The sequence below is a fragment of the Salvelinus namaycush genome, chromosome 23 (assembly GCF_016432855.1).
Source record: "Salvelinus namaycush isolate Seneca chromosome 23, SaNama_1.0, whole genome shotgun sequence".
NCBI classification, from domain to species: Eukaryota; Metazoa; Chordata; class Actinopteri; order Salmoniformes; family Salmonidae; genus Salvelinus; species Salvelinus namaycush.
In genome coordinates this window covers 28211017-28229648 of record NC_052329.1, presented here as the reverse complement: position 1 = coordinate 28229648, position 18632 = coordinate 28211017, and the positions used below count along the sequence as shown (strand labels likewise).

The 18632-nt window shown below is 42.7% G+C and overlaps 1 protein-coding gene and 2 pseudogenes across 1 annotated transcript; 2 read left to right on the top strand and 1 right to left on the bottom strand.

Annotated features, from left to right (window-relative positions):
• LOC120018607 overlaps positions 1–9826 on the top strand; it is a 29621-nt pseudogene extending 19795 nt beyond the window's left edge.
• On the bottom strand, positions 9823–11077 carry LOC120018606 (annotated as a pseudogene).
• A 6070-nt stretch (positions 11078–17147) lies between these two features.
• On the top strand, positions 17148–18086 carry LOC120018605 (olfactory receptor 6N1-like). The gene has a single exon (XM_038961812.1). It carries the CDS (start codon positions 17148–17150, stop codon positions 18084–18086), a length of 939 nt encoding a protein of 312 aa, XP_038817740.1.
• Positions 18087–18632: the final 546 nt, after the last annotated feature.

Here is an 18632-nt window from a genome sequence, read left to right as displayed (position 1 = left end):
CATAACACGGTGTCTGCCCGTACTTTCGCTCTCCACGGTAAGCTCGGGGAGTTGGCGCAGGTCTTCTACCTGACTTCGCCACACTCCGTTGAACCCCCCCCCCAATAAATTTTTGGGCTTGACTCACAGGCTTCCAGCCTCGCTTCCGTGCTGCCTCCTCATACCACCGCCTCTCGGCTTTAGCTGCCTCCAGCTCTTCACGAGGGCGGCGATATTTTCCAGGTTGTGCCCAGGGTCCCTTACCGTCCAGAATTTCCTCCCATGTCCAGAAATCCTGCGATCGCTGCTGCTGCTTTTTCCCATGCTGCTTGGACCTTGGTTGGTGGGTGATTCTGTAACGTTCGTTCTCCTCCTCGTCTGAGGAGGAGCAAGGATCGGACCAATATGCAGCGTAGTTTAAAGACATAATCACGTTTATTTAAACGAAGACGAAAAACACTTGAACAAATTACAAAATAACAAACGACGTGAACAGACCTGAACTTGAGAACAAAACACATGAACACACGAATGAACGAAACGAAACAGTCCCGTGTGGTACTGACACAGGAACAATCACCCACAAACAAACAGTGTGAACAGCCTACCTTAATATGGTTCTCAATCAGAGGAAACGTAAAACACCTGCCCCTGATTGAGAACCATATCAGGCTAAATAACAATGAACCTAAACATAGAAACACATAACATAGAATGCCCACCCAGCTCACGTCCTGACCATACTAAACAAAGACAAAATAAAGGAAATAAGGTCAGGAACGTGACAAAAGGGACAAAACTAGAATATCAATACACAACATATTCCTCCCCCTTTACTTTTGATGACTCATAAGGAAAAAGTTAATATTCACTGTTTTGGCTAAGTTCTCTTAATGTAAATAAATGAACTTTTCAGAATAGCCTTTTCTAAACTAGGGAAATAGGGTAGACTGCCTCAGTATCCAGACTTAACCCTGGGGTGTATTCTGCCCCAATGTCGGAGGTTAGTCTGAACTAAATAGTCAACCTGTCAGGGGGTCGTCTTTCTCTTGCAGGGTAATCAATTTTATTTTTTTATATAGCCCTTCGTACATCAGCTAATATCTCGAAGTGCTGTACAGAAACCCAGCCTAAAACCCCAAACAGCTAGTAATGCAGGTGTAGAAGCACGGTGGCTAGGAAAAACTCCCTAGAAAGGCCAAAACCTAGGAAGAAACCTAGAGAGGAACCAGGCTATGAGGGGTGGCCAGTCCTCTTCTGGCTGTGCCGGGTGGAGATTATAACAGAACTATGCCAAGATGTTCAAAAATGTTCATAAGTGACAAGCATGGTCAAATAATAATCATGAATAATTTTCAGTTGGCTTTTCATAGCTGATCATTAAGAGTTGAAAAACAACAGGTCTGGGACAGGTGGCGGTTCCATAACCGCAGGCAGAACAGCTGAAACTGGAATAGCAGCAAGGCCAGGCGGACTGGGGACAGCAAGGAGTCACCACGGGCGGCAGTCCCGACGCATGGTCCTAGGGCCCAGGTCCTCCGAGAGAAAGAAAGAGAGAAGGAGAAAATTAGAGAGAGCCAAGATTTTCAAAATGTTCATAAATGACAAGCATGGTCAAATAATAATCAGGAATAAATCTCAGTTGGCTTTTCATAGCCGATCATTAAGAGTTGAAAACAGCAGGTCTGGGACAGGTAGGGGTTCCATAACCGCAGGCAGAACAGTTGAAACTGGAATAGCAGCAAGGCCAGGCGGACTGGGGACAGCAAGGAGTCACCACGGCCGGTAGTCCCGACGTATGGTCCTAGGGCTCAGGTCCTCCGAGAGAAAGAAAGAGAGAAGGAGAAAATTAGAGAGAGCCAAGATTTTCAAAATGTTCATAAATGACAAGCATGGTCAAATAATAATCAGGAATAAATCTCAGTTGGCTTTTCATAGCCGATCATTAAGAGTTGAAAACAGCAGGTCTGGGACAGGTAGGGGTTTCGTAACCGCAGGCAGAACAGTTGAAACTGGAATAGCAGCAAGGCCAGGCGGACTGGGGACAGCAAGGTGTCATCATGCCCGGTAGTCCTGACGTATGGTCCTAGGGCTCAGGTTCTCAGAGAGAAAGAGAGAACGAGAGAATTAGAGAGAGCATACTTAAATTCACACAGGACACTGGATAAGACAGGAGAAGTACTCCAGGTATAACCAACTGACCCTAGCCCCCCGACACATAAACTACTGCAGCATAAATACTGGAGGCTGAGACAGGAGCGGTCAGGAGACACTGTGGCCCCATCCGAAGAAACCCCCGGACAGGGCCAAACAGGAAGGATATAACCCCACCCACTTTGCCAAAGCACAGCCCCCGCACCACTAGAGGGATATCCTCAACCACCAACTTACAATCCTGAGACAAGGCCGAGTATAGCCCACAAAGGTCTCCACCACAGCACAAACCAAGGGGGGGCGCCAACCCAGACAGGAAGATCACGTCAGTAACTCAACCCACTCAAGTGACGCACCCCTCCTAGGGACGGCATGAAAGAGCACCAGCAAGCCAGTGACTCAGCCCCTGTAACAGGGTTAGAGGCAGAGAATCCCAGTGGAGAGAGGGGAACCGGCCTGGCAGAGACAGCAAGGGCGGTTCGTTGCTCCAGAGCCTTTCCGTTCACCTTCACACTCCTGGGCCAGACTACACTCAATCATATGACCTACTGAAGAGATAAGTCTTCAGTAAAGACTTAAAGGTTGAGACCGAGTCTGCGTCTCTCACATGGGTAGGCAGACTGTTCCATAAAAATGGAGATCTATAGGAGAAAGCCCTGCCTCCCGCTGTTTGCTTAGAAATTCTAGGGACAATTAGGAGGCCTGCGTCTTGTGACCGTAGCGTACGTATTGGTATGTACGGCAGGACCAACTCGGAAAGATAGGTAGGAGCAAGCCCATGTAACGCTTTATAGGTTAACAGTAAAACCTTGAAATCAGCCCTTGCCTTAACAGGAAGCCAGTGTAGGGAAGCTAGCACTGGAGTAATATGATCAAATTTCTTGGTTCTAGTCAGGATTCTAGCAGCCGTATTTAGCACTAACTGAAGTTTATTTAGTGCTTTATCCGGGTAGCCGGAAAGTAGAGCATTGCAGTAGTCTAACCTAGAAGTAACAAATGCATGGATTAATTTTTCTGCATCATTTTTGGACAGAAAATTTCTGATTTTTGCAATGTTACGTAGATGGAAAAAAGCTGTCCTTGAAACAGTCTTGATATGTTCGTCAAAAGAGAGATCAGGGTCAAGAGTAACGCCGAGGTCCTTCACAGTTTTATTTGAGACGACTTTACAACCATCAAGATTAATTGTCAGATTTAACAGAAGATCTCTTTGTTTCTTGGGACCTAGAACAAGCATCTCTGTTTTGTCCGAGTTTAAAAGTAGAACGTTTTCAGCCATCCACTTCCTTATGTCTGAAACACAGGCTTCTAGCGAGGGCAATTTTGGGGCTTCACCATGTTTCATTGAAATGTACAGCTGTGTGTCATCCGCATAGCAGTGAAAGTTAACATTATGTTTTCGAATAACATCCCCAAGAGGTAAAATATATAGTGAAAACAATAGTGGTCCTAAAACGGAACCTTGAGGAACACCGAAATGTACAGTTGATTTGTCAGAGGACAGACCATTCACAGAGACAAACTGATATCTTTCCGACAGGTAAGATCTAAACCAGGCCAGAACTTGTCCGTGTAGACCAATTTGGGTTTCCAGTCTCTCCAAAAGAATGTGGTGATCGATGGTGTCAAAGGCAGCACTAAGGTCTAGTAGCACGAGGACAGATGCAGAGCCTCGGTCTGACGCCATTAAAAGGTCATTTACCACCTTCACAAGTGCAGTCTCAGTGCTATGATGGGGTCTAAAACCAGACTGAAGCATTTCGTATACATTGTTTGTCTTCAGAAAGGCAGTGAGTTGCTGCGCAACAGCTTTTTCTAAAATTTTTGAGAGGAATGGAAGATTCGATATAGGCCGATAGTTTTTTATATTTTCCGGGTCAAGGTTTGGCTTTTTCAAGAGAGGCTTTATCACTGCCACTTTTAGTGAGTTTGGTACACATCCGGTGGATAGAGAGCTGTTTATTATGTTCAACATAGGAGGGCCAAGCACAGGAAGCAGCTCCTTCAGCAGTTTAGTAGGAATAGGATCCAGTATGCAGCTTGAAGGTTTAGAGGCCATGATTATTTTCATCATTGTGTCAAGAGATATAGTACTAAAACACTTAAGTGTCTCTCCCGATCCCAGGCCCTCGCAGAGCTGTGCAGATCCAGGACAGCTAAGCCCTGGAGGAATACGCAGATTCAAAGAGGAGTCCGTAATTTGCTTTCTAATGGTCATGATCTTTTCCTCAAAGAAGTTCATGAATTTATTACTGCTGAAGTGAAAGCCATCCTCTCTTGGGGAATGCTGCTTTTTAGTTAGCTTTGCAACAGTATCAAAAAGAAATTTTGGATTGTTCTTATTTTCCTCGATTAAGTTGGAAAAGTAGGATGATCGAGCAGCAGTGAGGGCTCTTCGGTACTGCACGGTACTGTCTTTCCAAGCTAGTCGGAAGACTTCCAGTTTGGTGTGGCGCCATTTCCGTTCCAATTTCCTGGAAGCTTGCTTCAAAGCTCGGGTATTTTCTGTATACCAGGGAGCTAGTTTCTTATGACAAATGTTTTTCATTTTTAGGGGTGCAACTGCATCTAGGGTATTGCGCAAGGTTAAATTGAGTTCCTCAGTTAAGTGGTTAACTGATTTTTGTCCTCTGACGTCCTTGGGTAGGCAGAAGGAGTCTGGAAGGGCATCAAGGAATTTTTGTGTTGTCTGAGAATTTATAGCACGACTTTTGATGCTCCTTGGTTGGGGTCTGAGCAGATTATTTGTTGCGATTGCAAACGTAATAAAATGGTGGTCCGATAGTCCAGGATTATGTGGAAAAACATTAAGATCTACAACATTTATTCCATGGGACAAAACTAGGTCCAGAGTATGACTGTGGCAGTGAGTAGGTCCAGAGACATGTTGGACAAAACCCACTGAGTCGATGATGGCTCCGAAAGACTTTTGGAGTGGGTCTGTGGACTTCTCCATGTGAATATTAAAATCACCAAAAATTAGAATATGATCTGCTATGACTACAAGGTCTGATAGGAATTCAGGAAACTCAGAGAGGAACGCTGTATATGGCCCAGGAGGCCTGTAAACAGTAGCTATAAAAAGTGATTGAGTAGGCTGCATAGATTTCATGACTAGAAGCTCAAAAGACGAAAACGCCATTTTTTTTTTTGTAAATTGAAATTTGCTATCGTAAATGTTAGCAACACCTCCGCCTTTGCGGGATGCACGGGGGATATGGTCACTAGTGTAACCAGGAGGTGAGGCCTCATTTAACACAGTAAATTCATCAGGCTTAAGCCATGTTTCAGTCAGGCCAATCGCATCAAGATTATGATCAGTGATTAGTTCATTGACTATGACTGCCTTTGAAGTGAGGGATCTAACATTAAGTAACCCTATTTTGAGATGTGAGGTATCACGATCTCTTTCAATAATGGCAGGAATGGAGGAGGTCTTTATCCTAATAAGATTGCTAAGGCGAACACCGCCATGTTTAGTTTTGCCCAACCTAGGTCGAGGCACAGACACAGTCTCAATGGGTATGGCTGAGCTGACTACACTGACTGTGCTATTGGCAGACTCCACTAAGCTGGCAGGTTGGCTAACAGCCTGCTGCCTGGCCTGCACCCTATTTCATTGTGGGGCTAGAGGAGTTAGAGCCCTATCTATGTTGGTAGATAAGATGAGAGCACCCCTCCAGCTAGGATGGAGTCCGTCACTCCTCAGCAGGTCAGGCTTGGTCCTGTTTGTGGGTGAGTCCCAGAAAGAGGGCCAATTATCTACAAATTCTATCTTTTGGGAGGGGCAGAAAACAGTTTTCAACCAGCGATTGAGTGCTGAGACTCTGCTGTAGAGCTCGTCACTCCCCCTAACTGGGAGGGGGCCAGAGACAATTACTCGATGCCGACACATCTTTCTAGCTGATTTACACGCTGAAGCTATGTTGCACTTGGTGACCTCTGACTGTTTCATCCTAACATCGTTGGTGCCGACGTGGATAACAATATCTCTATACTCTCTACACTCGCCAGATTTAGCTTTAGCCAGCACCATCTTTAGATTAGCCTTAACGTCGGTAGCCCTGCCCCCTGGTAAACAGTGTATGATCGCTGGGTGATTCGTTTTAAGTCTAATACTGCGGGTAATGGAGTCGCCAATGACTAGGGTTTTCAATTTGTCAGAGCTAATGGTGGGAGCCTTCGGCGTCTCAGACCCCGTAACGGGAGGAGTAGAGACAAGAGAAGACTCAGACTCAGACTCCGACTCGCTACATAATGGGGAAAACCGGTTGAAAGTTTCTGTCGGCTGAATGAGCGACACCGGTTGAGCATTCCAACAGCATTTCCCTCCAGAAGCCATGAGAAAGTTGTCCGGCTGCGGGGACTGTGCGGGGGGATTTATACTAACGTTACTATCTGTACTTACTGGTGGCACAGACGCTGTTTCTTCCTTTCCTACACTGAAATTACCCTTGCCTAACGATTGTGTCTGAAGCTGGGCTTGTAGCACAGCTATTCTCGCCGTAAGGCGATCGTTCTCCTGTATATTATGAGTACAGCGACTGCAATTAGAAGACATCATGTTAATGTTACTACTTAGCTTCGGCTGTTGAAGGTGTTGACGAACCATGTCCAGATAAAGCGTCCGGAGTGAAAAAGTTGAATGAGGGAAAAAAGTTGCGATGGAAAAACTAAAAATATAAACGGTAATTAAAAACAAAAAACGTAAAGTTGTCAGCTAGCAAAGTAAAGTAAAGTTGGCAGCAAAACGCACAGCAACAAAACGCACAGCAACACGTCTGCAGATTCAACAGGAAGTGACGACGTACAGGTGAGTCTACATTCACATTGTCTCTGAGTCTGAGTGGTGATGGTGTATGCCCAGACTGGGGTGCAACAGTACCCTGACTAGGCACTCTGGCTGGTTCGGGGGGTGAGGAGGACTTTCCAAATGTGTAGGTTACTGCAGTGGATGTTCAAGGGGCCGGCTCGTAGTCATGGTACAGTTGAAGTTGGAAGTTTACATTCACCTTAGCCAAATACAATTTAACTCAGTTTTTCACAATTCCTGACATTTAATCCAAGTAAAAAAGTCCCTGTTTTAGGTCAGTTAGGGTCACCACTTTATTTTAAGAATGTGAAATGTCAGAATAATAGTAGAGCGAAGTATTTATTTCAGGTTATTCTTTCATCACATTCCCAGTGGGTCAGACGTGTACATACACTCAATTAGTATTTGGTAGCATTGCCTTTACATTGTTTAACTTGGGTCAAACGTTTCAGGTAGCCTTCCACAAGATTCCCACAATAAGTTGGGTGAATTTTGGCCCATTCATCCTGACAGAGCTGGTGTAACTGAGTCAGGTTTGTAGGCCTCCTTGCTCGTACAAGCTTTTTCAGTTCTGCCCACAAATTTTATATAGGATTGAAGTCAGGTCTTTGTGATGGCCACTCCAATACCTTGACTTTGTTGTCCTTAAGCCATTTTGCCACAACTTTGGAACTATGCTTGGGGTCATTGTCCATTTGGAAGACCAATTTGAGACCAAGCTTTAACTTCCTGACTGATGTCTTGAATATATCCACATAATTTTCCTTCCTCGTGATGCCATCTATTTTGTGAAGTGCACCAGTCCCTCCTTCAGCAAAGCACCCCCACTACATGATGCTGCCACCCCCGTACATCACGGCTGGGATGGTGTTCTTCGGCTTGCAAGCTTCCCCCTTTTTCCCTCAAACATAACGATGGTCATTATGGCCAAACAGTTCCATTTTTGTTTCATCAGAACAGAGGACATTTCTCCAAAAAGTATGATCTTTGTCCCCATGTGCAGTTGCAAGCCGTAGTCTGGCTTTTTTATGGCCGTTTTGGAGCAGTTGCTTCTTCCTTGCTGAGCGGCCTTTCAGGTTATGTCGATATAGGACACATTTTACTGTGGATATAGATACTTTTGTACCTGTTTCCTCTAGAATCTTCACAAGGTCCTTTGCTTTTGTTCATTCATCTCTAGGAGACAGAACATGTCTCCTTCCTGAGCGGTATAATGGCTTTGTGGTCCCATGGTGTTTATACTTGTGTACTATTGTTTGTACAGATGAAAGTGGTACCTTCAGGTGTTTGGAAATTGCTCCCAAGGATGAACCAGACTTGTGAAGGTCTACAATTTTTTTTCTCAGGTCTTGGCTGATTTCTTTTGATTTTCCCATGATGTCAAGCAAGAGACACCGAGTTTGAAGGTAGGCCTTGAAATACATCCACAGGAACACCTCCAATTGACTCAAATCAGAATCTTCTAAAGCCTATCAGTATCTTCTAAAGCCATGACATAATTTTCTGGAATTTTCCAAGCTGTTTAATGGCACAGTCATCTTAGTGTATGTAAACTTCTGACCCACTGAAATTGTGATACAGTGAATTATAAGAGAAGTAATCTGTAAACAATTGTTGGAAAATTTACTTGTGTCATGCACCAAGTAGATGTCCTAACCAACTTGCCAAAACTATAGTTTGTTAACAAGAAATTTGTGAACTGGTTGAAAAAAGAGTTTTAATGACTCCAACATAACTGTATGTAAACTTCTGACTTCAACTGTAGGTCTCCAGTAGCTGATCTTGGTTTGTCACTTGACAGGAGTCATCTCTGAGGTTGGTTCCTGGCAACAGTTGATCCACGTGTCTCCTCCAGATTATGTTTTCCGGTGTGTGAACTGTGTAGGACACAGGGCCCCGTTTGTGCGACCGCTGTTGCTGGTATCCACTTTGGACCTTTGCAGTAGTTCCGAGCAAGAACTCTCTCTCCAGCTATGAAGCTTCTTTCTTTTGCTTTGCTCCGTCTCTCCAACTGTGCTCTCTGTTGTGTCTGTACAACCTGTTTAGTCATTGGAGCTCTCAGGAGGTCGAGTCGCGTGCGATGCTGTCTTTTCATCAAGGCTGACGTTGGTGCCACTTTGGTTGTAGCGTGGGTAGTGTTTCTGTAGGTTATCAGGAAGACCGTTCCCTTGTGATTATTTTAAAGCTTGCTTCATCGTTTGGACAAACCTTTCAGCGAGGTCGTTCGTGTCAGGGTTATGACTTGATGTTGCGCTGACTTGATGTGCTGAATTCCTTTTGCTTTCATGAATGACCAGAATTCTTCAGTCACCAGTTGGGGGCCATTATTGCTAACGAGTTGCGTTGGCAATCCGAAGCGACTGAAGATTGACCGTAGCTCTTTGATGGTTCTCTCCGGTGAGGTGCTCTTCATCACTGTGACCTCAGGCCATTTGCTGTGTGCGTCAACTACGACTAGGAACATACAATCCTCCAGTGGACCTGCAAAGTCTATGTGGACTCGATGCGAAGGCTCCTCTGGGAAGTCCCATGGGTGTAGTGGCACTAGCTGAGGCTTGTTCCTTTTGACATGCAAAACATGATTTGACCTTGTCTTCCTTAGCTGCGTCCAAACCTCGCACCATGCCACAGTGCCCTGAATGGAGTTTTTCAAGCACCTGCCTTCTCAGTGGCGTTGGTATGATGACTCGAAAACCCCATAGCAAACATCCAAACTGAACTGTAAACTCGTTTCTCCTCACTAGGTAAGGTTGTAGGCTGTCCGACATCTCTACTTCTTTTCCACGAGTGACAATGTCCACGACCTCAGACATCACTGGATCAGTGTGGGTGAACTTTTTCACTTGGACAGATGTAACTGGGGCGTTCGTCACGTCCTAGAAGTAGAAGATTTCAACCTGGGAGTGCTCAGTGTGTGCGACAGGTAAGGGAAGCCTTGAGAGGCCGTCTGCACTGCAGTGCTGCTCAGACCTTCTGTACTTGATATTGTACTGGTGAGCAGATAACAATAATGCCCATCGCTGCATGCGGCTGGCTGCAAGTGACAGAATGCCGGTGTGGCTGATGAAATTTCTTAACTCCAAACACAATGGCGAGTGGTTCACACTATCTGTGCATAATTGGTCTCAGCTTTACTTAAGGTCCATGATGCGAAAGCAATTGGCCTTTCTTCACCTGATGGCATCATGTGTGAGACAACCGCACCAGCGTCATAAGGCGATGAATCACATTCCAACTGTAATGGCAAGTTGGGGTTGAAGTGGGTTACTGCCTCTGACTGAGCTAAGGCTGTTTTCACTTTCTTGAAGGACTCCTCACATCTATCTGTCCACTTCCACTGTTTGATTTTGTTCAAAAGTTCATGCATTGGCTTTAACATGTTAGCTAGGTTTGGCACAAACATTGCGTAGTATGTCAGTAGTCCTAAGAATGATCCCAGCTGACTCACGTTCTGTGGGGATGTAGCTTCCGCAATGTCCTTCACCTTCGATGGCGCTTTGTGGAGCCCCGGGCTGTCGATGACGTGGCCCAGGTACTCAACTGAGGGCCGGAAAAACTTGCATTTGTCCTTCCGGACTCTCAGACCGTACTCCTCCAATCTCTGTAGTGCAGTGTTTAGGTTTCTCAGGTGCTCCTGCTCGTCTTTGCCGGTGATGAGTAGATCTTCGAGGTAACATTGGACCCCAGTGAGCCCGCTCAGTATCTGGTCATAGGTCTCTGAAACAAGGCCGGAGCTGAGGTGATTCCAAAAGGAAGCCTCCGGTACCTGTACAGTCCTTTGTGAGTCACTAGGGTCAACAGTTCTTGTGACTCTTGATCCACATGTATCTTTAGATAGGCCTGACATAAGTCTATCTTACTGAATTTTTGTCCTCCAGCTAAGCCAGAAAAGGGGTCGTCAATGAGGGATAGTGGATATTATTCAGCAGTCAAGACTGGGTTAATGGGGACTTTGAAATCACCACAGAGTCTGAGTGATGCATGTTTTTTTATGACTGGAACAACGGGTGTAGCCCATTCACTAACATTCACTGGATCCAATACTCCACTCTCGACTAGTCTGTTTAGCTCAATTTCAACTTTTGGTTTTATGGCGTATGGGACAGGTCTAGCTTTGAAGCATTTTTGCATGCTGTCTGGTTTCAAGGACAGTTTAACTGTTATGTCCTTCATACTGCCAAGTTCTCCTTTGAACACATCTGCATGTTTACTCAATATCCGTTGTAGGTTTTGTCCTCTTTTGCAACCATGTGAATTTCCTGCCCGTTTAGTTTGATCTTTTCCAGCCATATGCATCCTAGCAATGCTGGATGGTTGCCTTTCACAATGTAGAGTGGTAGCTTTACCTTCTGTTTGTTGAGCTCCACCGTAACAATCACACTTCCTCTCACTGGAACAATCTCACCGGTGTATGTTTTCAGCGTCATCTTTGTGGGCTGTAGTGTGAGGTGATGTAGTTTCTCCTTGTATACAGCCTCAGACAGCAAAGATATGGCTTCTCCAGTGTCCACTTTCGACCGTACTGCATTTCCATCCAGTAGCGGTGTCACCCAGTATCCATATCCAATGTCTGAAATGGACAAAACATGCAAAGACTTCAGACAGTGTATAACTTTGTTCATCCTCTGTGCGCTCCATTTTATGCACTTTATTTTTGTACTCTCTGAAGTTGCTTTTCCTTTGTTCAGTACTTTTGTTTGATTGTCTCTTTATATTTTTACATATATGTTTGATGTGACCCTTTTTTCCACAACTTCTGCAGTCTAAGTCTTTGCACTCCTCTGCTTGGTGACATGGTTTCCCACAGCGATAGCATGGCTTGCCACCTCCTGCTTTGTTTTTTAACTTCGTTGACACGTTATGTACTTGGGTCGATGCGCTTAGCTGTTGTGCGTCTTTATTTGCCATTCCCATTGACGTACTCACTTCTATTGCTCTCTACAATGTTAAGTTACTCTCAGTCAAAAGTTGTTAATGAATTGCCTCGCTGCGCATGCCACACACTAACTAACCGTTCACATATAGTGTCACACATTGTTCGCCCGTATTCACAGTGTTCAGATAACTGTTTTAATACAGCCACAAACTGTGAGATTGATTCCCCCTCTTGATTTCTCTTAAAACCTCTCTGGGATATGTGGGACACTAGCGTTCCACCTGGCCAACATCCAGTGAAAATGCAGAGCGCCAAATTCAAATAAATTACTATAAAAATTTTACTTTCATGAAATCACTCATGCAATATACCAAATTAAAGCTACACTTGTTGTGAATCCAGCCAACGTGTCAGATTTAAAAAATGCTTTACGGCGAAAGCAAACAATGCTATTATCTGAGGATAGCAACCAAGCAAACAAACACAGTCCATCATATTTCAACTCTCCCGGCGCGACACAAAACGCAGAAATAAAGATATAATTCATGCCTTACCTTTGATGAGATTCTTCTGTTGGCACTCCAATATGTCCCATAAACATCACAAATGGTCCTTTTGTTCGATTAATTCCGTCGATATATATCCAAAATGTCCATTTATTTGGCGCGTTTGATCCAGAAAAACACTGGTTCCAACTTGCACAACGTGACTACAAAATATCTCAAAGGTTACCTGTAAGCTTTGTCCAAACATTTCAAACTACTTTTGTGATACAACTTTAGGTATTTTTTAACGTAAATAATCTATAAAATTGAAGACGGGATGATCTGTGTTCAATACAGGATTTAAAAAAACTGTAGCTAGCTTTCTGGTCACGCGCCTCTATCTAACAGTACACTTCAAGTTACCCTCGTTCTGGATGGCCGTACTTCTTCATTACACAAAGGAAAAAACCTCAACCAATTTCTAAAGACTGTTGACATCCAGTGGAAGCGGTAGGAACTGCAAGAAGGTCAATTAGAAATCTGGATTCCCAATGAAATCCCATTGAAAAGAGAGTGTCCTCAAAAAAAGAAAATCTGAATGGTTTGTCCTCGGGGTTTCGCCTGCTAAATAAGTTCTGTTATACTCACATACATGATTCAAACAGTTTTAGAAACTTCTGAGTGTTTTCTATCCACATCTACTAATAATATGCATATCTTATCTTCTGGGGATGAGTAGCTGGCAGTTGAATTTGGGTATGCTTTTCATCCAAACGTGAAAATGCTGCCCCCTATCCTAGAGAAGTTAATGAAGTGGTGATTAAAGAGCTCATCCATGTGCTTCTTGTCAGTAACAACCACATCATCAACTTTAAGGGACATGGGCAGCTGTGAGGAGGAGGGTTTATTCTCCAGGTCTTTAACTGTTTTCCAGAACTTCTTTGGGCAAGACCCACAGAGAGAGAACTGCTCCTTAAAGTAATTCACTTTGGCCTTCCAGATAGCCTGAGTGCACTTATTTCTCATTTGCCTGAACGAGAGCCAGTCAGCCTGAGTATGCGTGTGCCGAGCATTTCATTAAATGCAATTCTTGAGGTGGAGTAACTCTGCAAGATCACAGTCTAACTAGGGGCTGAACCTGTTTTTTATTCTTATCTTCTTTATGGGGGTGTGTTGGTTAACGATACCACTGAACATATCAAAAAAGGTCCAAGCGTCTTCGACAGAGGGGATCAAGCTGATTCTATATCATTTTACAGAGGCCAGTTCATGAAGGAATGCTTGCTCATTAAAGTTATTTAGAAAGTGTCTATGACAAATCAGGACAGATAATTTCACTGAGCAGCAATTACTAACACAGGCTGTAAAACAGTGATCACTAAGGTCATTGCAGAAAACACCAGACTGATACCTATCAGGATTATTTGTGAGGATAACATCAAGAAGAGTAGCCTTTTCTGGTTGTTTGGAGTCATACCTTGTGGGATTGGTAATAATCTGATAAAGATTTAGGGAGTCCCATTGCTTTAGGACTTGGTCAAGTGGGTTAAGCATGTCCCAGTTTAGGTCACCTAGCAGTACAAATGCAGACTTAGTGTAAGGGGCCAGGACAGGGCTTAGGGCAGGTAGGGTACAGGCTGGTGCTGATGGAGGACGATAGCGCCCAGCAACATTGTCACACCATGATCTGTCTCACCTGTCTTTGTGCTTGTCTCCACCCCCCTCCAGCTGTCGCCCATCTTCCCCATTATCCCTTGTGTATTTATACCTTGTTTCTCTGTGTGTCTGTTGCCAGTTCGTCTTTGTCATGTCAACCAGCGTTTTTTTTTAGTATAACAGAACTGATATGGCATGCAAAAACCTGAGAAAAAATCCAAACAGGAAGTGGGAATTCTGAGGCTGGTCGATTTTCAACCAAGATCCTATTGAATTCACAGTGAGATATGGATGAGTTTGCACTTCCTACGGCTTCCAATAGATGTCAACAGTCTGTAGAACCTTGTCTGATGCCTCTACTGTGTTGTGGGGCTGCATAAGAGGGGAATGAATCAGGTTTCTGGCAAGAGCCATTTCCTGGACAAGCGCATTCCACATGATATCGACCTGCGTTCCGTTGCTCCTCTAGACACAAAGGAATTCTCCGGTTGGAACTTTATTGAAGATTTATGATAAAAACATCCTAATGATTGATTCTATACTTAGTTTGAAATGTTTTTTCGACCTGTAATATAACTTTTTGAAGTTTTTGTCCGAAGTAATGCACGAGCGTTTGGATATGTATACTACTTGGACATAAATAACGGACATTATCGAACAAATCAAACATTTATTGTGGAACTAGGATTCCTGGGAGTGCATTCTGATGAAGATCATCAAAGGTAAGGGAATATTTATTATGTCATTTCTGGTTTCTGCTGACTCCAACATGGCGGCTAATTTTATTATTTTTCTGAGCGCCGTCTCAGATTATGGCATGGTTTGCATTTTCCATAAAGTTTTTTTGAAATCTGACACAGCGGTTGCATTAAGGAGAGGTATATCTATAATTCCAGGTGTATAACTTGTATTATCATCTCCATTTATGATGAGTATTTCTGTTGAATTGATGTGGCTATGCAAAATCACTGGATGTTTTTGGAACTAGTGAATGTAACGTGCCAGTGATTTTTTAAATATAAATATGAACTTTATCAAACAAAACATACATGTATTGTGTAACATAAAGTCCTATGAGTGTCATCTGATGAAGATCATCAAGGTTAGTGATTCATTTTATCTCTATTTGTGCTTTTTGTGACTCCTATCTTTGGCTGGAAAAATGGCTGTGTTTATTCTGTGGCTTGGTGGTGACCTAACATAATCGTTTGTGGTGCTTTCGCTGTAAAGCCTATTTGAAATCGGACACTATGGTGGGATTAACAACAAGATTACCTTTAAAATGGTATAAGATACATGTATGTTTGAGGAATTTTAATTATGAGATTTCTGTTGTTTTGAATTTGGCGCCCTGCACTTTCACTGGCTGTTGTCATATCATCCCGTTAACGGGATTGCAGCCATAAGAAGTTTAAACAGCATGATAATTATACATGTGCATCTTGTGCTAGGGACAATAAAAGGCCACTCTAAAATGTACAGTTTTGTCACACAACAAAATACCACAGATGTCTCAAGTTTTGAGAGAGGGTGCAATTGGCATGCTGACTGTAGGAATGTCCACCAGAGCTGTTGCCAAAGAATTTAACGTTAATTTATTTACCATAAGCAGCCTCCAACGTTGTTTTAGAGAATTTTGATGTAAGTCCAACCGACCTCACATCTGCAGACTACGTGTATGGTGTGGTGTGGGCGAGCGGGTTTGCTGATGTCAACGTTGTGAATAGGGTGGTGGGGTTATGGTATGGGCAGGCATAAGCTATGGACACAGAACACAATTGCATTTTGTCGATTGCAATTTGAATGCACAGACACACCATGACAAGATCCTGAGGCCCATTGTCGTGCCACTCATCAGCTGCCATCACCTCAAGTTTTAGCATGATAATACACAGCCCCATGTCGCAAGGATCTGTACACAATTTCTGGAAGCTGAAAATGTCCCAGTTCATCCATGGTCTGCATACTCACCAGACATGTCACCAATTGAGCGTGTTTGGTATAATCTGGATTGACGTGTACGACAAGGTGTTCCAGTTCCAGCCAATATCCAGCAACTTCGCACAGCCATTGAAGAGGAGTGGGACAACATTCCACAATTAACAGCATGATCAACTCTATGCGAATGAGATGTGTTGCGCTGTATGAGGCAAATGGTGATCACCAGATACTGACTGGATTTCTGATCCACACCATTACCTTTTTTAAAGGGTCTATTCCCAGTCATGTGAAATCCATAGATTATGGCCTAATTAATTTATTTCAATTGACTGACTTCCTTATATGAACTGTAACTCAGTAAAGTCTTTTAAATTGTTGCATGTTATGTTTACATTTTTGTTCAGTATACCTTATAATAACGTTATACTGTGACCAAACCGGTATCTGTACTGAACGCCATCTTATGGTCCCGAGGTAAATGTCATGTTTTAATGTTCCTACAAAGTTTCTGACTATTGAACAAAGTCATCAGTGGGATGACATCTCGCTGAAACCCTTAAAGCAACATTTCCCAAACTTTGACCTGGGGACCCAAAAGGGGTGCACGTTTTGTTTTTTTCCCTAGCACTAAACAGCTGATTCAAATAATCAACTAATCATTCAGATTTGATTATTTGAATCAGCTGTGTAGTACTAGGGAAAAAAAATGCACGTGCACCACTTGGGACAGTTTGGGAAACGCCGCCTTCAAGGGACCTAATGGGAACGTTGCCGAATGTCCTTAGGACATCTCCTGTTTGCTGGGTTGAAACATAAATAAAGTAAATATAATCCAATTAGTTGCTTGTCATAAACTCAATATAGATCCATCTCTATGGAGTGGTTACATGTTGACACTGAAACTACAATCCCATGTGATCATACACTATGGTATATTTAGAGGCTAGCAAATCAAGATATTGGAGTAGTCTCCTCTGTCAAGCAAGAATACATTTCATGGACATAAGTTTTTTAATTTCTTTCACACCTCCGAAGTCTGATAATGTACAGGTAATATCGGGATCTTTTTTTATAAGAGTTTGAGGGAGGATGTGAATTTGTTTTGTTAAAACTATTGTGTTTAGTCTGAGCCTAAACAGAATCAAATGATTCACACTTGAATTTATTCACATCCATACACACTCAAGCCTTGCAAGGACTAAGAATTGCTGCATTGACCAGAGGAAGAAAAGTAACAAAAGCTATGGAGAACTCAACCCAAGTCAAGTTATTTTATCTCTTTGGCTTACAAGAGACATTTAACAACAAATCAGTATATTTTATCTTGTCTCTTATCACATATCTTCTCATCATCACTGTGAATCTGACTCTGATCATAACAATCATTCAGGAGAAAGGCCTCCATGAGCCCATGTATATCTTTCTGTGTAGTCTATGTGTCAATGGATTGTATGGAACTGCTGGTTTCTACCCCAAGTTGTTACTGGACCTTCAGTCAGATGTTCAGGTGATATCTTATGGTGAATGTTTGACTCAAGCCTATGTAATATACACATCTGTCATGTGTGAAATGTCTACTCTAACAGTGATGTCTTACGACAGGTATGTGGCAATATGCAGACCACTACTATACCATACCATTGTGACATCTTTAACTGTTAGAAAGTTACTCTTATTTTCTTGGTTTTATCCTTTATTTATAGGACTCATTGTAGTTAGTTTAACCGTCAGACTTCCTTTGTGTGGATCTCGTATTGATAAGCTCTTCTGTGACATTCCGTCTATACTGAAACATGCTTGTTTACCCACTACCATCAATCAGATTTTGAACAAATTTATACTAGTGGTTCATGTTTTACAGTTACTATTCATTGTATGTTCTTACTGTCAGATTGTAAGAAATTGTGTAAAATCAGCTAAGGGAAGGATTAAGTTCACACAGACATGTGTGCCACATTTAATAACAATATTTATTTTCATCACAGTGACCCTGTTTGACAATCTGCAAGGATGGAATAGTAATGTAAATATTACGCTAAATATGCGTAACGCAATGGCCGTACAATTCCTTATTATACCACCTGTCTTTAACCCTCTCATATATGGACTTAACCTCCAGCAGATTCGAAGGGCAGTTTTTAGAAAGTGTAATGCACATAAAATCATTGATATGAAACGTTAGTTACATGATCTTACACAACAGGGAGACTTCCTGATATCAGAAGTCAACAAATAAAAAAGTAAAAATCTGCCAAAACTGTTGCAAGGTTAAATGGCGCCTCATTTCTTGATGCCTGTCGCCAAGGGCGCAACTTTGTTTTCGAAATGGAGAGGAAGGGGGGGACAACACCTGGCAGGGGGTCTGGGGGTCCTCCCTAAATTTCACTCTACCCGAACCCCAAAAAATCTTAGTCAACCAAGAGTAGTATTTTCTTTCAATCTAATGGATTTGTATAAATTAAAAAATATATATTTTTCCATATATACACCCAACCTTTGTGCCAATTTATTTGACAATTTCTACCAATCTGCTTACCAGTAATAATTGTCATATGCACATTATTGTTGAACATTTTCTTTTAATATATAATAATCTTTGTATCTCAAAATCATTGTCTGTGTTTTATCTACAATCTTAATCTAAATTAAAATGATACAAGTCTAAAAGTAACTTTTATTGCAATTGCCAACTATGTAAACATAGCCTACATAAAGCCAACACATAAAA

Excerpts from the sequence above, each read along its gene's own strand:
- LOC120018605 (XM_038961812.1), top strand. The coding sequence starts at position 17,148 with ATGGAGAACTCAACCCAAGTCAAGTTATTTTATCTCTTTGGCTTACAA.